The sequence below is a fragment of the Cyprinus carpio genome, chromosome A13 (genome assembly GCF_018340385.1).
Source record: "Cyprinus carpio isolate SPL01 chromosome A13, ASM1834038v1, whole genome shotgun sequence".
NCBI classification, from domain to species: domain Eukaryota; kingdom Metazoa; phylum Chordata; class Actinopteri; order Cypriniformes; family Cyprinidae; genus Cyprinus; species Cyprinus carpio.
In genome coordinates this window covers 26803625-26829034 of record NC_056584.1, presented here as the reverse complement: position 1 = coordinate 26829034, position 25410 = coordinate 26803625, and the positions used below count along the sequence as shown (strand labels likewise).

The window sequence follows — 25410 nt, the reverse complement described above, 5'->3', positions numbered from 1 at the left end:
GAAATAAATGCCATAGTTTGTGACCTCGAATGTCCACTTTGGTTCCTGTCAGACAAAATAGAATTCTAACAAATAGAAATATATTTACACGAATCACTGTAAAACTAAGCAATCATGAACCCTGGAAAGTTCGTATAAATTAATAGAAATTCAAATTAAAAATTAATAAGATGTTTTATTTTTATAACACTAATAATTATGTGAATGAAAAGGGTCTGAGAAGCATTAGATGTAATAATGTTGTTATTATTATTAGTGTTCTGCATATAAAATGCTATAAAACTGAATAAACATTAACATTACACATGCACTTTCGTTCAATGCAAATATTGAATATTATACAATTAAACAGAACAAAAGAACAGGGAAAATACAAAAGCAACTACAAAAATAAAAGCATTTTTTACCCAATTTAGAGTATTCCGTGTAAAATCTTAATCTTTCAGGCGTCTGCAGCGAACACTCCCACAGCGCTTTCGTCATCAGAGGGGTCCTTCGTCTCCTCGGTGAACACGTGTTCTCCAGGAGCGGCGGCGGCAGCAGATCTCCGTTAACGGCGCCGCGATGATGGGCGGCAAACCGAGCGCGATCGCCGCGGGCGTCTGCGGCGCGCTCTTCATCGGGTACTGTATCTATTTCGACAGAAAGCGACGCAGCGATCCGAACTTCAAAACCAGACTGCGTGAACGTGAGTCATGTGATCGGCGAGACTAGGTCACTGGTCATTACTAGAACGCTGGTTAGTTTTAATGCAGTCAGCTGGTGTTTAGATTACAACCCGGTGTATTGATAATAACTAGCAGGTCGGGCACGTTCAGATAATAAACTCTATTTTGACCCCCGATGGGCTGCGCGTATGAATGATTCATTGAATCGGTTCGTTTGAACGGTTCACCTGTTAGGTGTTCATACTTTCATAATCGCAAAGCTGTCTGATCAGTCGCCACCAAGTGTAAATATCGCCTCATTTTAAGTGTTGTAGATGATGAAGAATCATATTGGCTGAATCGAATCAGTCTGGTGTCTTGGATTTATGTGTTCAATTCGAGATTTGAATCAAATCAGCTACTTCTCTCTTTCTTAGGGAGGAAGAAACAGAGAGCTGCTCAAAATAAATGTGGACTTGCTCAAGTAGGTCAAACATCTGATCACCTTTAGATGTTTATGATTCTTGTCATTATTATGGATGTTCCTATAGAGCAGTACTTTTCAGGCTTTTAGACACCACCGACCCACAAATATGATGCTTAAAAATTTAAAAAATTCAATTTAAAAGAAAGCTATATATTTTCATGTATAAAGGCCCACTTTATGCTATGAGAAAAGTATATAAATGTGTGAAAAATATTCTTTAGAAAATATTTAGATTCTGTTGTTACATTATTATATAGTTTTATTTTTATATCACTATCGTACTTTACTGTAATTCTTTAAGCATTTGTTTTATTATAATTGTTATTTATATATTTAATTTTAAGCAATTTATTTTGTTAGATCTTGTTTTTTATTTGTATTTATTTTTTTCATTTATTTTAATCAAATATAGTTAGGTTTTATTGTCTATTTATTTTAGTCAGTTTTATTGTATTCATTTTCTCACATTCGTTTTTTCATTTATTTTAATCAAATATAGTTAGATTTTTTTTGTTTCTATAATTTTTTATTTTATTTTATATTTTTTTATATTTTGTTTTTTTTTGTTTTTTTTAGTTTGTTTTTTTTGTTTATATTTGTTTTTTATTATTTTTTGTTTTAATTAGTTTTATTTTTTTTTTTGTTTTTAGTTTTTTTATGTATTTTAGTTAGGTCTTACTGTTGATTTATTTTAATCAGTTTTATTGTATTAATTTTCTCATATAAATTTTTTATTTTTTATCACATTTAGTTACATTTTTATTTCAATAATTATTCATTTAAATCATTTTATATTTTAATAATTTAGTTAGATCTTATTGTTTGTTTATTCTAATCAGTTTTAATTCATTTTCTGATTTTAATAATTTTTATTTATTTTAATCAAATTTATTTAGGTCTTAATGTTTATTATTTAATTAGTTTTATTGTATTAAGTTTTCATTATTTTTTATCACAGTTAGAATTTTTTTTTCAATAATTATTCATTTAAATACTTTTATATTTTATTTTAACAACTTAGCTAGATCTTATTGTTAATTTAGTTATTGTAATCAGTTTTTAATCATTTTCTGCTTTTAATAATTTTTAATCTATTTTAATTTAACAATTTAGCTAGATCTTATAAATTTTTTTTAAAAAAAAATTTTTCCAATCTAATGATTTAGTTTGACATATCTTATTGTTATTTATTTTGAGATGTTTTACTCTAACTGTCCTAGCACTGCATTTCAGTTTGAACGCTTCTCTAGAGCTTTATGAAGACGATGAAGCGTGGCCATATGCAGGAGATTGTCAGTCTTTATCTTTCAGCTGCCAGATCTTAAAGATGCAGCAGCCGTGCAGAAGTTCTTCCTGGACGAGATCCAGCTGGGCGAGGAGCTGCTGGCGCAGGGTGAGAGTTTGTCTCTGTATCTTTTTCACGAGGTCTCTAGCTCTACTCTGACTGCCATGAAGAGTTAGGAAGTGATACGTGTTCCTCAGGAGACTATGAGAAGGGTGTTGATCACCTGACCAACGCCATCGCCGTCTGCGGCCAACCACAGCAGCTCCTGCAGGTGCTCCAGCAGACTCTGCCTCCACCCGTCTTCCAGATGCTGCTCACCAAACTGCCCACGATCAGTCAGGTGAGCGCCACATACACACCACACCCATCACCGCAGTCCTTAAAACCCCCCGTGAGCTGCTGTAGCTTCTGGGACAAGAAGGAATGCAAGAGAAAGCCAAGAACTTTCCAAAGCTACATGTCTTCTTCGCAGTGACTATTAGCTATTTCACCTCTTGGACATTGACATACATGTCACTGACAACATGCTGTTATTAAAGAAATAGTTCACCCAAACCTGAAAATATTTACCCTCTGAGATGCGTCATGCATCAGATTTGAAGAAATGCAGCATTGCATCACTGTCTCACCAATGCATGTGAATGGGTGCCGTCAGAATAAAATCACAATAATCCACAAGTGAAGTCCATAATCCATAATAATGCTAACTCCAGTGAAAATGGATTGTAGACTTTACTTGTGCATTATTGTGATGTTTTTATCAGCTGTTTAGACTCTCATTCTGACGGCACCCATTCACATGCATTGGTGAGACGGTGATGCAATGCTACATTTCTCCAAATCTGATGAAGAAACAAATTAATCTAGATCTCGGATGATCTGAGGGGGAGCAGATTTAAAGCAAATGTATATTTTTTACTTTAACCGTGAGCATGTTCTCTGTTCACAGCGGATCGTGAGCGCTCAGAGTCTGGAGGAAGACGACGTGGAGTGAAACGTGACGTCTGCTGATCTTCAGCTCTCTCTCTGGTATTTCATTCATCGTGTTCATTCCTGTGTTTGGTTGCACAGCACTCTCTGTCTGTTTCATAGTTCATATAAAGAGGTGTTCTTTTTATTCCAAACATGATTTCTTGTAACAATCACAGATGCAAACGAAAACATCAAATTAAGAGTTTAATATTTTACTGATGAAGTGTTCGTATGTTGCAGACACAAACACAAAGCAGTTCCTTTAATGTGTGATTTTATATATTTTCCTCACATTTAGTAGTTAATCATGTCAGTTTCGTGTGTTATCTGCAATGTTTTGTCTCTGAATCGTTTTGAGTATGAAAGTGTTTTGGGCACATTTGTAATTTGTATGCACTTAACTTTGAGCGATTGTATTCATTAAATACTTTAATCAAGAATGTGGTCTTGCTTTCTACATCTCTGCATGTGCCTCTGGTGCTCAGTTCGTGATTGCAGTGCTCCTCCACCAGGAGGCAGTGCAAACACACACATTATTATAAACTATAAACTTGAGTTTACAGTTGTCTGAATTGAAGAGACAGGATTTTAATGTTAAAACACAAAAACATCTATCCTGGTTTAAACTGCTATTGGTCAACACGGGCATTCAGAAGTTTTTCTGAATATGTTTATAATGACATATCACAACATGTGTCTCTTAGTATGATCACTACATTTATTATCATGTGCGTATGGTTGCACACATTCCTCAGTATTCAGATAAACTACAACAGAAGTACAGATGTGTGGTATAAATGACAAATGAGGCAGAAGTAATACGAGTAGATTGATTGATTGATTGTTTTACCAAGAGTCACAGATGAGAAAACACACTTGCAAAGCCAATAACTTCAGTTTTAGCTTTAAAATGCAAGCAATTATTTTGAAAATGATTAATCACTACAATAAACACTATTATAGGGCTTATATTAAATTAGCTTTTATTTTTATATTTTCATTTTGGGTTTTAAGTTTGTCATTTTGTCATGTGCTTATTATATTTCTATATATATATATATATATATATATATATATATATATATATATATATATATATATATATATATATATATATATATTATTTTTTTTTTTTTTTTTTTTTTTTTTTTTTTTTTTAGTTTTAGAAATTTTAGTACTGTTAAACTTTATTTCAGTTAGCTGTAAAGGAAACATTTCTAATTTTCATTTAAAATTCCATCCAATATTTATTTTTTCTTTTATTTCAGTTTTATTTCCGTTAAGAAACTTTTTTTCCCTTCATTTTTTTATATTAAATTCAAAATGAAATAAAATTAAATAATGCAGGGTGTTTTTTTTTTTATAATTTTCTTTAAAGTGAAAAATACATTAAAGCAATAAAAAATGTTTTTGAATGCCATCAATTATTTTGAAAATTGTTAATAGTTGCTATGAATACTATTGTGGTATTTATTAATATAGTTAGCTTTTTTTTTTTTTTCTTTTTTTGTCTTTTTAAAAATATTTAGATTTATTTTAGTTTTAGTAATTTAAGCACTTTAATTAAGACTTATTTTGAGTTAGTTGCCAAGGCAACATTTATAATTCGTCTATATAAATTCATCTAATATTTAGATTTTATTTCATTTAATGAAAACTATTTTTCTCTTTTCATTTTTAAGTTTTAAAACTCTTGTTACATGCTTTTGTCATTCATAAAGTTTTCATTAAAGTATAAAATACATTACAGCAGTTATTTATTAATGTCACACAAACTTGCAAAGCCTAAAACTGAAATTTGATCTTTTAAATGCAAGCAATTATTCTGTAAGTGATTAATAGTTGTAGAAATGTGATAAAACAATCTGTAAACTGTGATATTGTTAAAGCAGAAAGAAGCTCTGTGTGGTTTCTCGAAGCACAAAGTCTGACCGCTGAGAAGTGTTCTGTTTAGCTTTAGTTTCATTTCATTTATAGTTTTTGTCATTTTTAGCTCGTTATTTTAGTAAACATTTTTTATTAGTTTCTGTAATAATTGGCTTAAAAATATTAGTTTCTATTATTAAAAATCATATTATTGTCTTTAAAAAGTTTATATTTTTTAATGTTATGTTTTCCATCTATATATATTATTTTATTTTTAATTACAGTAGGCTGTTAGTAGTTTTGTTATATGCTTTTGTTATTTTAAAACAACTTTTCAGTTAAATTTAGTTTAGGTTTTAATCATTTTATGTACTTTTATTATTAGTTTTTTATTATTAGTTTTTATAATATTAGCTTAAAATATTTGATTCCAGTTTTTTTTTTTTAAGGTGATGTTTTCTATCTAATATCTATATTATTTTATTAAATAACGGACGGTTATGAAAGTTTTCTAATGCTAAACTTTTGCTGCTAATTTAAATGCCGCGGTTTTCCCGCGCACTTGAGCTCAACGGTCAAACGCAGGGTTGCCAGGTCTACGAAACAAAACCATCCCAGCTGCTAATCAAAACTACTCCACAATCAAAGATTAGGACTGCGCATGCGTCTAGCCTGTGTAATAAGCCTTTTAAACTCCATTTGAGCAAAAGAAACCACATTTATGAGACAGTTGTTCTCAGATTTCATTGGTGATATCAAATGTGAAATTTAAAGGGACGGTTTGTCCACAACTATCGCTTTAGGCAACAGTGTCAAAGTAGGCGCGGGAAAACCGCGGACTTGGCAACACAGACGCGTCAGTGGCGTTTAATGCGGAAGTAGTTGCGTAAACCGTAAATTAATTGATCTGCATACGTTAGGATTTTATTAGCTGGTGGGATACCGTTCATCAAGCAACGAAATGTGTTTAAACCGTATGATACCATAAGCGCTTGCGAGGAGGATGTAATCACTGGGTTTGACGGAGTTTTTCCAGGTTAGTGGCATCGGACCTTTGAATGTGTTTTAAGGCCTTTAGTAGCAAATGAACTGAAAATACACAACGAGCAACTGCGCATTTCAGTTTATCTATCAGTTATGTCTGTGAAATGTATTTTAAAAATGTATTTGATAGTTCCTCCCTCGTGCATTTGTATTAAAAGGCAAAAGATAAAAGCTCCAGGTTTTATAGAAATTGAGTTGACCGAGATCGCACGTGTTTTTGTGCACAGAAGTGTTGAAAAGTTGATCAAATCAGAACTTTTACTGGATGTTTACAAATTGGACAGCGAGTTGGAGTCTGGAAGTATTTTTCCTATTCATTTTTCCCACAGAGATTTTAAACAAAAAAAAAAATAAAATAAATAATAATTAAAATAAATAATGGCGTTTGATTGACAGGCGATCTGACCAATCACAACACCGGGCGTTTGATTGACAGGCGATGCCGGTGGCCTTGAACTTGAACTGTGTGTCCAATCACAACACAGGAGTGTATGGTTATTATTGTTTATTGTGTGCTATAAATAGTAATAAACATGAAGAGATGATGGGTTTATGTGCTGCTTGAAGTCACTAACGTCACATTTAAAAGCATCAGAATAGCATTCAGTGTTTGATTGTCACAGAATGAACAGAATTTGAAAGCTGAAGCTGTTTCTTAGAAGTAAGAGAGCACAAAACTCTTTGCGATTATTGGACTGGAGGAGTTTGGGAGTGTCTGTTTGGCATGAATTAATAGGAGTTGTGATCTTTTATCCAAATTTTACTCATGCCCTAATTATTTTTTATTTTTATTTTGGAGAAACATGTCCAGCTGCTCAAACCTTCTTTCACGCAGCGGAGAGCTTCTAATGACCGCAGCGCAGGAAAGGGTTTGGTCGCTCTGGAAGACAAATACAGGCCTAATTATTTTGATCCAAGTCTGCAGCTGGTTTCTTTCTTTCAGAGTTTTTACTGGGTTTGAAAGGTGTAGTCTGGCACTCGCTGCTGCCAAGAGAGAGGAACTGGAAAATACTTCTCTAAAAGAGAAAATAAAATATGAATACGCAACCAGAGCCAAGAACCGTCGAATAAAAACATAACGACAGACAGTGTGTTTTCCATGAACTCATGCACTCGTACCCTTACTTTTATAAGACGGGAAGAGCTGCTGAGATTTCGTTTGGGCTTTAAAGGGATAGTGCACCCAAAATGAAAATTACATTTATAATATATATTAAAAAGCTAGCATAAATTAAGACCAGTATAACAAATATTATTAAGATGTGAAATGTGACTACTTCACAATTTTACAGCATTTGTTGTTTTTATTTGCCTTTTATTTTTTAAATGTTTTTGAAAGAAGCCTCTTCTGCACCAAGGCTGCATTTATTTAATCAAAAATACAGTAAAAACAGTAGTGATTATAAAAAAAATAATTGTACAATTCAAAATAACGATTCTATTTGAATATATTTTAACGTGTAATTATTTTTTTCTGTGATTATGGCCCATTTTGAAATCCATATTGTTTTTCCCCAAATCCCCTGTTTTTACCAGTTTCAAACTTTTTAAATTAATAGTTAACTAATTTAAGTAATCAAAAAGCTTGCCAAATTAATTGATATCATGAAACTTATGCAATTTAACAACAGTTTATTAGAAGTTTAATTACAGGGCCATGTAAAATGATTTATTTTTTTGTCCCAAATTAAAAAATAAATTTCCCTTTTTAAATTTTGTTCCATTTTCTGGTTTAATTATTCTTCCATTTAAAATATTTTCAATGCCATTCGGTTAACATAAAATTCAGTAATCAATATGTATGTCTTCAATTGCAATCATTAAAATTATATAATTAAACCCAGTTTATTAAACGTTTAATTACAGAAAAATTACATATTTACATGTTTAATTTTTTTTTCTAATTGTTTCATAGTTCCCAAATTCCATTTCAATGGTTTAATTAAATTCTAATAATCAAAAATGTCTAATCACAATGAAAAAAAGCAAATGTAATCAAATAAAAATTATACAATTCATTATAATATATTATTAAATATTAAATATATTTGGCGTATTAATTTATTTTAACCCCAACAGTAAGTTTATAAGTCAATTAGAGGCAGTGAAGCAGGTTTGTAGTGTTGCAGCCAATGGAGAAAGCTTTGTTCTTGTTCAAAGCTACTGGAACCTAATGCAATGTCAGCATTGTTAAAATGCATTTGCTGTTGGAGTTGCTTTTGGTAATGAAGTGGTGCAGGTATGACATCAGAACCAAGAAGACTAATTCGCCGGTTTGGTTTTCAATTTATGATAAGGCTTGTGGTAAACATAACTTTAACATACTTTGGTCTACGACGTAAACTGCACACACCCATACCAAAATAACATGAATTTTGAACCGCCCATGTTTATTTTTGGAAACATATCTTTCTAATGATGAGTAACTAAATAAGACAGTTTGTGGTGTGAGTGTATGACTTTAGACCAAAGAAAAACAGCTGGTGATTGAACAGTGTATATGTGTATGAATGTGAGTCTGTAATAGTTTCAACAGGGGGCACTGTTGCTCCAGCCTCTTTGATAAGCTCCCTGGCTCTCTAGTCCTCATGCTGTTGACTAGTTTACCACCAGAACATGTAGACTGACATGATTAAAAGAGTTCACTGACAAATGACTGTGTCATTATTTTATTAGTTTGTGTCTAGCAACTCCACGAGAAATGTACTTTGCGTGTGCATTGCAGTAGCATGCATTGAATAATTGAAGATTTTATTTTCTGCATGTGAACAATTGTTTTTTTTGTTTTTTTTTGCATGCATGCATTGTGAAAATATAGCTTATACCCAAATGCATGTGCCTTGATCGCAATGCATGCATTGCAAAACAGGCAACCAGATTACCACAGACAATCAGGGATGCATTGCTATATGCTGTCGTTCAGCCCTCAATGCCAACTGTGTCTACGTGCCAGAGAGAGAGAGAGAGAGAGGGCATTCAGTCTGAAATGGATCATGGTGCAAGTGAGGAGAAAGCTGAGCACTGACATACCAGCAGACGCTGAGGAAATGTAAACCATGTCGCAGTTGTGCTGATAATAATGGTGGCGTGTTGCAGGGGCAGTGTTGGGGGGATTTTAATTACCAAAGCAATCTTAAGCCCTGTGTCATGTGTTGTGACAAAAAGCAGGGCAGGGCAAAAAATCCTTGGCACTTCCTAAAAATAAAGAGAGGTGCATGTGCTTGGAGTGCTAAGAGCTGTGCCCCCTGATCCAACACGACAATTCATTGTAAGGATCAAATCCCCTCACATTTTACTGTTTTGTGCACTGGATTAAGACAAAATCAGAACTTCAACACATTTTTAGGGAAATATGCAGAATTCCATATAATAGGTGTTAAATGGATCTGAAATTACTGCATTCTTGTTCAAAATATTTAAAGGAACAGTTCACCCAAAATTTTAATTTACGTTTACCCTCATTGTAGCTTCATTTACATTTATGCTTTAAGCAGACACTTTTATGCAAAGTGACTTGCAAAAGAGACACTCAGCATTAATGTGACAAACCGAGTGAAATTGAAGTCATTATTCACTGAGGATCTTCTCCAAATCAAATATTGCATCAGGTTTAGCATTAATGGCATGTGAATGGATTATAATTTTTTTTCCTGTTAATATTGTGCTGTACTGTTATGTACCATTTATTTAAATAATTTGTTAATTGAATATATTTAAATTTAATTCATTTTAAAATGATTACGATTTTATTCATTTTAATTTTATTTATTTATCTTTAAACCATCATCATCATTATTATTATTTTTATTATTTTACCCCATTTTTAAGGCCCTGATCCATGCAACAAGCATGAACTTCAGTTTAAAGAGCGCTACTCAGTTCAGGTCAACTAGGTGCCACATGCTTTGAAGGTCAGGGTAAATGCAGAGTGGTGTTTCGGAAACCTTCATGACATGCTGATTGGTTGAAAGAGTATCTGAGTTAAACATGCGCACACATTTGCGATGTCTCCTGCCCAGATAGGCGCCGCAGGAATGCCATTCACCACTTTAAATCGGACCGTAGGGGCTCCTCAAAATCATCTCACCCCCTTCGAGTCGCTGCATTGTTGACGCTTATCCACCCCGACAGATCATTACATAGCTGTGTCTAAAAGTGCAGCGCGGCAGATTAAATGACTGCTCCACACGGGGACGAGGCCTTGAGCAAAAACATTAAAGGCGTAGATGTTTTCTTCCTCCTCAAAGTGAAGGAGATTATATAAAACTCAAGCGCTGTTCTCTGTCAACGCTTGTCAGTTTTATCTGACGCATCTTGGCAGGAACTCCCAGAGAAACCCTTCTTTTCTTTTTCCCTTCTTTTCTGTCGTTACGTTTCGGAGCAGAAGAGGTAAACAACAGGTTAAATAAACACTGGTTTCCATTTTAACCGTCTTCCCGTCTCGCAGCTAATCTGCTTTTGAAATCCAGAGACGGGCCGTGTTGTTTTGCATACTGTAGGTACTGCATTGACTTGGAACAAATCCTTGCCCTCAAGAGACGTGTCTGGAGGGATTAATGGCGAGGGCGGGACTCCCCGTTTTCCCATTGTCACGGCCCCAGCCGTTCTGTATTTTTATCCCAGCTGAGGGAACTGAGGCCCAAACTGAGCTCCTGTTTCCTCGTGCCCTGATTCTCTGAGACTCGCTGTGAGGGGAACATGTAAATAATGTATCAGGGGAACTGAAGCGGCCATGATGAGGCATTTAGCCAACACGCCAGACAGAAGAGATGACGGAGAACAAATCACTATCACTAGTAGAACTGCGAGATGCGCTCCAAAGGCACACCAAGAACAATAACTATGTTAGCATTCTGTTTATTATAAGCGCATGCTGTAGTTATGTCACCAACCTCTATAAATGCTTGCACACTTTAAAGTCGTCTGGATTCTGATTGATTGATCAGCATTCATCAGATTGTTCTAGAAGTGATTTCAAAGATACCATGTTTTTTTTACGCATTATGGTTGAGGTTAAAGTTATCGTTTTTGTTGTGAACTGGCTTTAGGACTTGAGCTACGAAGTAACCACTTAGCAACATGCTGAAAACAACCTGATACACACTAGCAACTGCATAGTAACACACTACTAACAACTCGGAACACTTTAGCAAATGCATAGCAACGCCTTGGCAACCACTCACAACACCCTAGAAGCTTCATGGAAACATGCTAAAACCCTTCAGAAAACATAAGCGGCACTCTGGAGACCACTTTAGAAACTACATAGAAACATAAAACCCTCTGAATACTTTAGAAACTGTGTAACTATGTCTTGGCAACCACTCACAACAGTTTAGAAACTGCATAGAAGTATGCTAAGATCCCTTACAACACCTTAACCACCACATAGCAACACCTTGGCAACCAGCCACAACACCCTAGGAATTACAGTACATAGAAACATGCAAAGCCGCTAATAACACTGTAGTAATCTCATAGGAACACCCTAGCAACCATGCACAGTACTATAGAAACATGCTAAAACTGCTCAGAATACCTTAGCAACCACTCACAACACCATAGCTACAACAGTACATAGTACATTCTTCAACTGCTCAGAATACCTTAGCGATCGCATAGCGCAACACCCTGGCAACCACTCGCAACACTTTAAAAAGTGTATTGACTCACAACACTTTAAAAAGTGTATTGAAAACACTTTAAAAAGTGATTAACAACACTTTAAAAAGTGCATTGAAACATGCTGATACCGCTCAGAATACTTTAGCAACTGCATAGCAACGCCATGGCAACCCCTCACAACACTTTAGAAACTTTATCCACCACATAGCAACGCCTTGGCAACCAATCTCAACACCCTAGAGCGACAGCTACAAAAAGTACATATAGAAACATGGCAACCACTACAGTTCTACTCACACACTACAGTTCCTTAGCAACTGCAACACCTCAGCAATGCCTTGGCAACCACCCACAACCCAGTTTTCACATTTTCTTGCAAAACTGTAGAAATGTATTGTCAGTGTCGAGTTCCTAATGTTTGTTTATTTGAGCTTTTCCATTGGCCCCGGCCAGCTGTAAGATGACAGAAATGCAAAAACATTTTGTTTCTGGGAATATGATTTGAGGCATTTTTCCTTCTCAAAGCAGCAGAAGGATAAAGCTGGCGTCAACAATGAGGTCTGTCTTCCCTCGCAGGATAAGAGCGTGTGATCGTTAGCTCTGTGTAGTTTCAGATTGCAGCTCTCCATTGCTGCTGTTGGAGCCGAGCGATCAGAGAGACACACAACACTGCTGAACGCATGAATGGATGATCTGTTGGCGCATGAATGCGGTGCTTTGTGGAGAGCATCCAATCCCGCTCAGCACTAGCTGGCCATTGTTGGGTTGTTGATCAATGCGTACATACACGTTAACCCATTATACAATCATTTTGAAAAATGGCCACATTTTGTGCATTTGATCTCTGATTCTAGATGGCAGAATAAACTGAACCCAAAGTCTTTTCCCAAACCTAGTGAGCTGCTTACCAAGATATAAGTGCATGAAAGCTGTTCCCAAAGGAAGGAAAAAATGGCTTCCTTTTAAGCACTGAAGCCCGTCTCAAGTGTCTTGCATGAAAAGCTTGTTGCAGTTCAGATTGAAACTGAAAATGGATGCCGCCCTAATGCTTTACCTTTTAGAATTAGATGCTTTTGTGTGTGCAGCATTTAGTGTGTTACACCTACAGCTCTTTCCTCTTTCATATATTTTGTTTTAGGTGTGTTTTAGGAATGTATATTTTATTGTATAATTTGTGTTTAATTAATGTTTTGATTGTGTTGTTTGTGGTTTTGTTGTTATATTTTTATCTGTAAACACTTTTTTGATATATACTTTTAATGAAATAAATAAAAGGTTGTTTAATTGTTGTGTTAAGTTAATTTTATTTTTTATTTTTTAAAGTGCTATTTGACTTTGTAAGGTTAAAATTTTTATATAATTTTATTGTTTTAATATTTTTTTTGTGTTTATTCAATTTGCTGTTGACAAGTTGACTTTGCATGTAAAGTACCTGATATTAAACTGTAGTGTGTTTACTATTACATTTAATGTTAATATATTTTAAGTGTACTAAATCTCAATTTTGTATTACAAATACACTTCTATTTAAGTACACTTAACCACATTCCAAGACAATAGAAGTAATTATGAAATTACATGTAAAGGTGTACGTAATGTATGGTTGAATTTAAGCGTGTATGAAGAATATTTGAAGAGAGCTTTTTTGACCTACTTAAGTTGCACTTAACTCTGAACTTCAACTAATGCGTTTTATATCATTTTAATACACTTTCATCAGTTGCAAATATCATGCAGTTAAGTCTGAGAACTTCAGTTTGCACTTAAGTATATCCACAAATACATTTTAAAAGTATGCTAAAGTGTATCCCTTGTGAAAAAAAGTGTGCTTAATTGTATTGAATTTGCACTTGTAGTGTTTCAAATCTTAATAGTATATAAAAAACAGTACTTGTAGATAATATAATGAAACACAAGGTCACTTAAGTGTACTTAGAGTACACCAAGTACACTTTAAAAAAAGTACACTTCATTTTTTAATAATCATTCGTTCTGCTTTAAAGCATGCTTATTTTGATGTTGACTAACATAATAAAGCAAATGTAAAGTAATTGATTATAGGTTTTTTAATTGTTATTCAATATTGCATTTAACAGTAATGCATTTTAAATTGTATATGCATTTTAACCATATATGTAAGTGCACTTTAACCATATTTCAAGGAAAATAGACTTATGAATTTACATGTTCTTAAGTCACCCAAAAACACTCTTAAGTTCAACTTATTGCATTTCATTTGAATTTAAACTATAATACATTGTAATTTAATCACAAATAACATGCAGTTAAGTGTCAGAGAACATTGCATTCAGTTTGCACTTGAGCATATATATTTTAAAAAAATATTATTTGCATAATAAATTTTTTTTTTTTAAAGTGTGCTAAAGTGTACCTTTGTTTCACTCATCTTTGATGCATTTGAACGATTGATTTCATACTAAAGGGTCATAGCCCTGTAAGTACAGAGAAAGCCAGCCCCATGTCGACAAATGCAGAGATCTGTTCATCTCTCCCACACACTTCCAAAGCTGTGTGGAAAGCACATGCTTCGCTCCACGCAGATCTGCTTTATTCTGAGAGATCAAGGGATGGATCTCGCAGCGGTGGCCCACACTTTAACCTCAAGGTCGCTTGAGTACATCTGACTGTTACTGAGAATGTCTTTTGTACATTTGACCTTTCAACAGCTGCGGCAACTTCACATTACGGCATTGATGTTCCTCTAGCTGTGTGTCCTTTATTCAGAGCCATGAATGTTAAAGCAAGAGTTCGCCCAAAAATGAACATTTTCTCACCCTCAGCCCATCCAACATGTAGATGAGTTTTTTCTTCATAAAAACAGATCTGGAGAAATGTAGCATTGCATCACTTGCTCAGCAGTGAATGGGTGCCGTCAGAATGAGAGTCCAAACAGCTGATAAAAACATCACAATAATACACAAGTAATCCACAGCACTCCAGTCCATCAGTTAACATCTGGAGAAGACAAAAGCTGAAACAAATCCAGCATTAAGATGTTTTTAACTTGAAACAACTTTAAGTTGCTTGATCTGTGCAGATTTCTCTCCTGATTCAGACCAGAACACTTTTTCACTGGAGGAAGTGTAATTATGGATTATGGACTTTGGAGATTTTATCCAGAAGCAACGATTTGAAGTTAAAAATGCCTTAATGATGGATTTGTTTCTTACAAACACACACCTTTTTGCTTCAAGATATCAATTGGATAGACTGGAGTGCTGTGGATTACTTGTGGATTATTGTGATGTTTTTATCAGCTGTTTGTGCTCTCATTCTGACGGCACCCATTCACTGCAGAGCAAGTGATGCAATGCTACATTTCTCCAAATCTGATGAAGAAACAAACTCATCCTAATCTTGATAAGAGGGGAATAAAGTTTCAGCAAATTTTCATTTTTGGGTGAACACTTCCTTTTAAAGTCAACATGAAATGGTGTTCACAACTCAATAATATAATATGACCAGGAACATGTAACAGAAACGTTGATTTAATGTTGGCATGGCTTCTCTTAACATGTTGCAACCATGCTTCAGTGATTGATGCAATATTTAATGCAATATTTGGTTGGCTTGTCATTTCTAGTATTTTATCGTTTACTTGCAATATTGTCTGGAACAGTTTCTCAAGCCATTGCATTACAAGACCAGTTTACCATGTGTTTCTGTGGTGTTGCAGAAGCATATTAAAACAAACAAGAAAACATTTTACCCGGAGGCTTTTTATACATCAGTAAACCTTTGAGAGATATTTCTCTTTAGGCCAAGGGACAGCAGGCAACTTTCCAAACAGCTTCTCTTTCTTTGTGGTCAAAGACATGCAAAAATAAATAAGCACATAAAATGGGTTGGAGGTGAAGTGTTGATTTTATTTCGAGGTCATAAACTTGTTTTCAGCATGAACATTTTGACTTAAGATGTGCAATCTGTATGTTTTGGTTTGACTCTCTAAAGCTCAGATTTGTGATCTCGAACATGAACATGTTAGTTTCACCTGCAGAAACCCCAACAAAAATAGTAGTTTTCTACAGGCTTTACTTCTGCAAACCAACCTCAGCTTCACAGTCAGTTTTTCTTTTTCTTTCATTCTTCATATGAAACTGACAAAATCTTAATCTTGTTTGAGAATTTTTCGGAAGTGAGACCATGCTGGTAAAGAAAGCGAAGTTGGACTTCCTAAAGCTGAGTGTGTCTGTAAAATGTTTTATGGTATTTACAGTGGCTCTGTTCCTAAACTTAGTGCTGTCTACTGTTTACATAAGCAGCTCCCTTCTAAGGCGGCATCCTCGTAAGTGACCGATATGGAACGTTTTACGTAGACATTGTCTATGTGCGTCATACAAATAGACACCTAAAGAGAGAGTCAAAAATTAAATTTCTCATTATTTATTTACGTTTTTTGACACTAGACGAACTTTGCATAATATTTTACCAAATATTTACTTACTCTTGTCCGAAATTACCTGAAATTACCTTTTTTAAATGGTTATATCTGTTAAAAAATAATTGTAAAAACTTTGAAAAAAATGTGTATTTTGAGGGTTTAAAATTCTCATTCCCTAGTCAGTTTTTAGAAATTTTTATAGATCTCTTCCAGGTCAAAACAGACCCTGAATGTGTTATGAGGGTTAAAATGCCTACATAGGCATTGCATTAGGTTTTGGGAAAGAGCCATTTACAGTACACCATTATTTCATGCATTATTCAGTCTTTTTCTAAAATGAAATGCATTATATTTGCAACAAATTCACCTGCTCAGCCAGTGTTTCTGTTCTGAGTTCATTCAGCCCATCTGTGAAATCTAAATGTATGGAATTATCAACAACATCTCAATTATTGCATGAATATTCCCCTAAGTGGGCCATTATAGAGAGGAAGGAGAGCAATATGGCTCTGAGTTACAGATTTGCACTAATCTGATGTACAGAAACTGACCTGTACAAATTCGGTTAAAACAGACCTGTTTGGAAATCCGCTCTCGCTGTTGTAACAGGATACACGTGTCTGAAAAGAGGACCTGGCAATGCACTCTTCAACTTCCTGCCTAACATTGTGGTCCTCTTATGAGCAATTAAATTGAACCAGAGAAGACAACTTTAGTTTCGTGAAGGAAGTGGCTGAACTTTGCAGGGAGGCAAACTCAATTGCTATCGATCTAAACTGGTTTGTCTGAAGGATTTCGTCCATCAGCGTGTCTTGTTAGGCGTAGAGGCCAAGGAAGGGACGCGATGTCATTTCCTTTGAGATGAGGCCTGTCGGATGACATCATCTGTTGTTTCTGAGCTCTTAATGGCTGGGGTTTTCTATTGCGTTACATACAAATTCAACCTCATGAGGACATTTACTGTCTGTTAACTTCATAATGGACCTATTGTGTTATGTAATAATTCAACCTCACTGATTAACCAATGATGGAAAAATAAAAGCTAAAGAATCTGACTTGACTGTTAATATTTTCTCAGGAAAGATTGTTATACTTAACATTTTTGTCAATGTTCTTCGGCATTTTGTTAACGATCTTGCTGACAAGAATTTGGGAATATTCCCAAAGTGGCATTGCATGCATAATAACTTTCTGACCTGTACAGTCTGGCCCTGGGATTACCTATAAGAGAATTTTTGGTTTGAGGTTTGACTTGCATTGTGAGGTTTCTTTTGATTTAAAAACTTAAGAGAACCCATCCAGGTCATATTTCACCCGACATTCACAAGATAAAATCATTATGGGTTTGTGCATTGACATTTTTTTTTCATAACCATTAAGCTAATTTTCTTCCCTAAATATCTTTTTTTTTTTTTTTTTTGATTAAAATCAAATCAAATCTAAAAATAGTATACAAAGTAATGTAAAAAAAAAAAAAAAAAAATTTTTATATATAATAAATATATATATATATATATATATATATATATATATATATATATATATATATATATATATATATATATATATATATATATATATCTATATCTTCACTTTTATTTTATATATTCAGTTTAATATTAATTTTAAGCTAGTTATTAGGTTTTAGCTTAAATTTGTTATTTAAGTAGTAATTTGAGTTTGGTAATTTTGTGAAATTTTTTTTTTTTTTTTTTAGTTTTGGTTCTTTTTAAATATTTAGCTGTTTAGCTTTAATAATATAAAGATTATTATTATTAATAAATATTAAAGTCAATATTTATAATAATTAAATAAATAATACTATTTCAGTTTAGCTTCAGTAATTTTAGTACTTCAGTACTCCATTTTTTTTTTTCATTAAGTTGCCAAGGCAACATTTCTAATTTTTGTTTCTAAACATTTCTAATGTTTTTCAAGTTTGTTTAATTTTATTTCAGCTTTATTTAAATGTACAATTTTTTTAAAAAATTAGTTAAAAATAAGTTATTTTAACCAATTTAACTAAACTAACAAAATGATATTTTAAACTTAAAAAATAAGTTACAAATATCACTGATTCTCATTACTTTCTTTACTGTAATGCATAATTTAATTTTTACTGTATTGCAAAAAACATCACTTTAAAAGTTGCTGTATTTTTAAAAATCCAAATCTGTATTAAAGGCAACACAACAGAGGTGTTGCACACAGACACACTCAGATCTCATGAGGATCTTCGACAGAGCTGTCGGCCCGTAATAGCATGTGTGAGTTCAGTTCAGTATTTAGCGTCCGGCTCCGGTCAAATACTCCACATACTCCGGCTGCGATGCTTCATTTCTTCTCTCTTCAGCTTGGGTCTCTCTTGGGTTCTGGGACTGTAATGATTACATTAGAGGAGTCTGACAGACAGTCTGGGCCAGTCGACACTCCCTGAGTGAAGGTGGGCTTCGAGATATGAATAATTGATGTGTTGAAGTAGAAGCAGAAAGACGTGGGCTGAAAGCAGAGCGACTCCTAAACACACAATGACAGAGCCATCCTCTGGGGAGGGTCAAAGTGTCTTATATGTGAAATTACTCTTGTGTCTCAGCATGTAGTGTTGAAGTGTTTATCACTGCTGTCATTAGGGAGTCTATAGCTAATCACCCCCTCGTTCTAATAGACATTATTTATAGTTTTGTTTTTAGGCCAGTAACATGAATACACATGCATTTGCAACCAGACTGCAATGTGCATGCTTGCAATAGCCTGATCCATTACACAAAATGATCAAAATCGTATGTTTGTTTATACAGATCTCTTCATGCAAATAAGGCCATTTACGTTTATGTCTGCTGTGTTTTTGAGAATGCGTTATGAAAACGTAATGTTTTTAATCATTTTAATATTAGTTAACAATAACAATACTGACTTGACTCACTGGATGAATGTTGCATTTTATTTTTACTATATTGTAATAAACATTATAACTTTAATTTGCATTGTGTACATGTTTTTAGCACATTTTATTTTTGTGTGAAAACGTAACACCACTATTCAAAAGTTTGGGGTCAGATCGATTTTTTTTTTTTTTTTTTTTTTTTTTAAGAAATTGATAAATTGAATTTAATGTGTCCTTCCTGAATTTATATAAGTGTGTTAAAGTGCGGTTTTGGCCTCAAACGACTCTCTGAAATAAATTTCCAATTAACAAAAATTATTTGTAATAGTTTTATTTAACAACAACAACCCTCATTAGACTAACTTTTACTGTAATGCAACTGCTTATTTTTACTGTATTGCAATAAAAATCACTTTAAAATTCTTCTAAGATTCTTTTTAACAAAGTAATACTTCTATTCAGCAAGTACGCATTCACTTGATAAAGACATTTATGATGTTACAAAAGATTTCTCTTTCAGATAAATGCTGTTCTTTTGAACTTTCTATTCATCAAAGAATCCTGAAAAATAAAATGCATCACTGTTTACCTGCAAATCAGCATATTAGAATGATTTCTGAAGGATCATGTGACACTGAAGACACTAAAAATTCAGCTTCGCATCACAGAAATAAATTCTATTTTAACAGATATTCACATAGAAAAGAGTTATTTTAAATTATAATAATATTTCACAATTTTTAACGTATTTTTGGTCTAATAAATGCCACCTCAGTGAGCATAATAGTCTTACGCACCACAAACTTTTGAACTGTAGTGTCAAAAATCACATATCAGTAGATTTGTAACTTGTTGATTATATTACAATGCATTTGAGTAATCGGTTCCCCTTTGAACTGAATTTGTATTCTACTGTTATTTTGTTTTGTTTGCTTGCGTTGGTTTGGTTGCCAGTGCTGATCTTTCCGAGGAAACTGGTACAAAGGCACATTCCATCATTCCATGTTTGTGAATTCAGTTGTCATGGCAACCGGGCTAAATGTGGCCACTGGCACCATGTTGCCAAGTAACAGCGGAGTTATGAGCAGAGATGAGGCAGACATGAAGGACGTGTGTGAAGGGTTTCTACAAAGAACCAGAGTCTCTTACGTGGATGAGAGGCAGATAAAAACACTTCTTGGCGTGAGACGCATCTGAGATATTGGATTGGCAGCGGGAATGTCTTTAATGTTTGTCCCGGTGGATGTCTGTAGTGTTTGTGTAGAGCGCTCGATTCCCCCGTGTCTTTATTCACTGCGGATAACACTTACAAAAACAAAACACAGTAAGAGCTGGAGGGAGGGATTTCATCCGTGTCGAACGCTTGAGACGATGCTGTAGTTTAATGAGAATCAACATTCAGCTCGTCCAAAGAGAAGACTTCAGAAATAGATGGATAATCATTTAATGTTATGCCCAATTTTAATATAGTTTACTGTGTATAATATTAGAGTGTTATAAAGTTTTGAGTCAAAAAAAAACTTATTTTCAGTTAGTTGCCAAGGCGGCATTTCCAATTTCATTTATTTCTAAAATCTTAAACTTAAAATCGCAAACTTAAAATTTGTTTTTTTAAGTTTTTAATCTAATATATTCAATTTTATTTCAGCTTTCACTCAATTAACAGATACTATTTTTAATAGTTGCTTAACAATAGCAACACTGTTATTATGAATCAAAACTGTTTTGATGATAAAAGATTAATCAGCTTGTCCAGTGAGATGACTTGTGACTTTTGAGTTAGGATAGAAAAAGATGGATAATCAAGTAATTTAATGTTATACCAAATAACTAGTGTTATTTTAGTTTTATTTATATAATATAATTAATATTTTGAATTAGCTATTATTTCTATATTTTCAGTTTTCATAAATTTTTAGTCCTTTTACGAGCTTGTTATTTGTATTAGATTTTAAAAAAATCTATTTCCTTTTAATTTCATTTTTATTTTAGTACTTTTATTTTTTGTTAGCTGCCAAGGCAACATTGTTTCAATTCCTAAATTTTTTTTTTTTTTTTGATTTTTTTATTTTATTTTTTATTTTTTTTTTAATTTTTTTGCTAACAAAAAAAGGGATTTTTAATAGTTTTAGTCGACAACAACACTGTAAGTAACTAATATTATAAATGATAACTGTTTTGCCTATAGTTTTTGTTATGTGTGTGTGTGTGTTTTAAATTTAAAAGTCTACAATGTTATGTTGAATCGGCTGTTGTTTTCCCACCAAAATGATGTCACTCTCTAAAGGATGATGTCATTTGGATTAAAGGGATTTAATGAAAGACTTGTTAAACTAGTGTTTGTCATATTAAAAAAAAAATAAAAAGCTACTTTATTACATGTATATTAACATGTATATGATGGGGACATGAAAAGGTAGAAATGAATGTAGAAGTGAAAATCAAATGTGATGTTTTCAAACAAAAGCAGAAGCGAATGAGCTTATATTCTGAAACAATCGAGATGTTTGCATATTTGCTTTCTCTTTCAGATGGGTTTATTCTGTTAGATGTGTGTGGAATCTGTCGATATAGGATGAGCCGTTTGTTTCAAGGGGAATTTCAAACAACCTATGCATTATTGCAGAAATAGATTTAGCTTGGGAAAACACCTGCGAGACTTGAGTCAGATGATGAAATGCACATGGGACACTGCATGGTTTCATAATCACGCTTTCTCTTTCTCTCTCTCTCCGTGTGTGTGTGTGTGTGTGTGTGTGTGTGAGTGACCTCATAAGAGGCGAGCTGCCCAGAAATTCATAGCTGACTCATTTCACTGTGACCGTTTCTCTGTTTTGAAGAGAAATTCACTTCACAGCTCGCCAGTGAACGGGGAATGTCCGTGTTTTGAATATCTGCAGATTGAGAGTAAATGTGAGGCTGCTTGACAGAAAGGGCATGTACAGAAACTTGATTTTTAGATTTTCTGAAGTAAATGTGATCGGTGTAGAACTCTCAGCCATATTTGCTAATCTATTTAGCAACAGTTCAGCGTTCTAAATGGTTTCTAGGATGTTGCTCGGGTGTTGTATTTATTAATATTTTGAAGTAGATTAAATATTCAGTTGTTATTTTAATTTCAGTTTGCTTTTGTAACTAAATTATGTGCTTTTGTCTTTTATTAGCTTTTCGGAAAAAAATGTATATTTATTTAAATTATTATTTCAATTTTAGTAATTGTTGTAGGCCTACTTAAATTTTAACTTGTTTTATTTCAGTTAGTTGCAAAGGCAGCATTTCTGTTAGACTATTAAATATATTTTTTTCTGGGTTTTTGCTAGGCAGTTACTAATGGGGTTTTAGAGAGGGGTTTCTAGAGTGTGGCTAAGGTGTTCTGGGTTGTTGCTATGCGGTTTGAGGATTCTAGAGTGTTTCTAGGGTGTTCTGGGTTGCTAAGGCGGTTTGAGGATTCTAGAGTGTTTCTAGGGTGTTCTGAGTTGTTGCTAAGGGGGTTTGAGGATTCTAGAATGTTTCTAGGGTGTTCTGAGTTGTTGCTAAGGGGTTTGAGGATTCTAGAGTTTTAGGGTGTTCTGGGTTGTTGCTAAGGGGGTTTTAGGATTCTGGGGCGTTGCTAGGGTGTTCTGGGTGATTGCTAAGGGTGCTTGAAGTTTCTGGGGCGTTGCTAAGGGGGTTTGGTGTTTTTAGGGTGTTTGGGTTGTTTTTGTGGGGTTTTTGGAGGTTTGTTGGGGTTTTTTGGGGTGTTGTTGGTATTTTGTGTTGTTTGTAGTGAGTTTCTAGGGTGTTCTGAGTTGTTGCTAAGGGGGTTTGAGGATTCTAGAGGTTTTTCTAGGGTGTTCTGAATTGTTGCTAAGGGGGTTTGAGGATTCTAGAGTGTTTCTAGGGTGTTCTGGGTTGTTGCTAAGGGGGTTTGAGGATTCCAGAGTGTTGCTAGGGTGATCTGGGTTGTTGCTAAGGGGGTTTTATGGTTTTATAATGTTTCTAGGGTGTTCTGAGTTGTTGCTAAGGGGGATTCATGATTCTAGAGTGTGTTTCTAGGGTGTTCTCGGTTGTTGCTAAGGGGGTTTGATGATTCTAGAGTGTTGCTAGGGTGTTCTGAATTGTTGCTAAGGGGGTTTGATGATTCTAGAGTGTTTCTAGGGTGTTCTGAGTTGTTGCTAAGGGGTTTGATGATTCTAGAGTGTTTCTAGGGTGTTCTGAGTTGTTGCTAAGGGGGTTTGAGTATTCTACAGTTTTAGGGTGTTCTGGGTTGTTGCTAAGGGGTTTGAGGATTCTAGAGTGTTTCTAGGGTGTTTTGAGTTGTTGCTAAGGGGGTTTGATGATTCTAGAGTGTTTCTAGGGTGTTCTGGGTGGTTGCTATGGGGGTTTGAGGATTCTAGAATGTTGCTAGGGTGTTCTCGGTTGTTGCTAAGGGGGTTTGAGGATTCTAGAATGTTGCTAGGGTGTTCTGAGTTGTTGCTAAGGGGGTTTGAGGATTCTAGAGTGTTTCTAGGGTGTTCTGAGTTGTTGCTAAGGGGGTTTGAGGATTCTAGAGTGTTTCTAGGGTGTTCTGGGTTGTTGCTAAGGGGGTTTGATGATTCTAGAATGTTGCTAGGGTGTTCTCGGTTTGTTTGCTAAGGGGTTTGAGGATTCTAGAATGTTGCTAGGGTGTTCTTGGTTGTTGCTAAGGGGGTTTGAGGATTCTAGAATGTTGCTAGGGTGTTCTCGGTTGTTGCTAAGGGGGTTTGATGATTCTAGAGTGTTTCTAGGGTGTTCTGAGTTGTTGCTAAGGGGGTTTTGAGGATTCTAGAGTGTTTCTAGGGTGTTCTGGGTTGTTGCTAAGGGGGTTTGATGATTCTAGAGTTTTAGGGTGTTCTGGGTTGTTGCTAAGGGGGTTTTAGGATTCTAGAGTGTTTCTAGGGTGTTTCTAGGGTGTTGTGTGTTTTTTATGGGTGTTTTTGGTTTCTAGGGTGTTCTGGGGCGTTGCTAAGGGAGTTTGGTGTTTCTAGGGTGTTTGGGTTGTTGCTCTGGGAGTTTGGGAGGTTTCTAGAGATTTGTTAGGGTGTTCTGGGCTGTTGCTAATGAGGTTTGATGATTCTAGAGTGTTGCTAGGGTGTTCTGGGTTGTTGCTAAGGGGGTTTGATGATTCTAGAGTGTTTCTAGGGTGTTCTGGGTTGTTGCTAAGGGGGTTTGAGGATTCTAGAATGTTGCTAGGGTGTTCTGAGTTGTTGCTAAGGGGTTTGATGATTCTAGAGTGTTTCTAGGGTGTTCTGGGTTGTTGCTAAGGGGGTTTGATGATTCTAGAGTGTTGCTAGGGGTGTTCTGGGTTGTTGCTAAGGGGTTGATGATTCTAGAGTGTTTCTAGGGTGTTCTGGGTGGTTGCTATGGGGGTTTGAGGATTCTAGAATGTTGCTAGGGTGTTCTCGGTTGTTGCTAAGGGGGTTTGATGATTCTAGAGTGTTTCTAGGGTGTTCTGGGTTGTTGCTAAGGGGGTTTGATGATTCTAGAGTGTTTCTAGGGTGTTCTGGGTTGTTGCTAAGGGGGGTTTGAGTATTCTAGAGTTTTAGGGGTGTTCTGGGTTGTTGCTAAGGGGGGGTTTTAGGATTCTGGGGCGTTTGTTTTGGGTTTTATAGTGTTTTGTTTGTTGTTTCTAGAGTGTTTCTAGGGTGGCTAAGGGGGTTTGGTGTTTTTAGGGTGTTTGGGTTGTTGCTCTGGGAGTTTGGGAGGTTTCTAGAGATTTGTTAGGGTGTTTTGGGCTGTTGCTAAGGGTGTTTGAGGTTTCCAGAGTGTTGCTAGGGTGTTCTGGGTTGTTGCTAATGAGGTTTCTATGGTGATGCAAAGGTTTTCTGGGTTGTTTTTCAGTAAGAATGTCATTCACAGGTTATAGTTGAAGCTGAAAACAGCAGATTTAATTTCCAGACTGTAAACGTGTGGATTTGAGCTCAGAGAATAGCTGAATAATGCCGTCCACAGTGACCTCGTTCATCCACACTATGTGCCGACCCTGGATAACAGAACCAGACAATATAAGCATTCACAAGCCTTTCCACATAAACCAAAAGACTGATACAAGGTCTCTATGCGGAGGTTTTGTTGTTGCTGAGCTAAAATAAGCAGGACAGCTCACGCTTAATCAACAACAACAACATTTAATAAAGCAGTAACCCACAGGAGAATGTTACTACGATTTTACTACACTTAAAGGTATTATTACTCCTATTA

General features: G+C 34.8%; 1 protein-coding gene and 1 non-coding gene across 2 annotated transcripts; both read left to right on the top strand.

Annotated features, from left to right (window-relative positions):
• Positions 1–456: 456 nt before the first annotated feature.
• LOC109084186 (mitochondrial import receptor subunit TOM20 homolog) lies at positions 457–3831 on the top strand. The gene is made up of 5 exons (XM_019098878.2): positions 457–688; positions 1085–1131; positions 2446–2527; positions 2617–2759; positions 3369–3831. The coding sequence occupies exons 1-5, from the start codon at positions 565–567 to the stop codon at positions 3411–3413; spliced, it is 441 nt and encodes a 146-aa protein (XP_018954423.1). The 5' UTR covers positions 457–564; the 3' UTR covers positions 3414–3831.
• LOC122147357 lies at positions 2790–2923 on the top strand. The gene has a single exon (XR_006161596.1). It is a non-coding gene; the product is annotated as a small nucleolar RNA SNORA14 (small nucleolar RNA).
• Positions 3832–25410: the final 21579 nt, after the last annotated feature.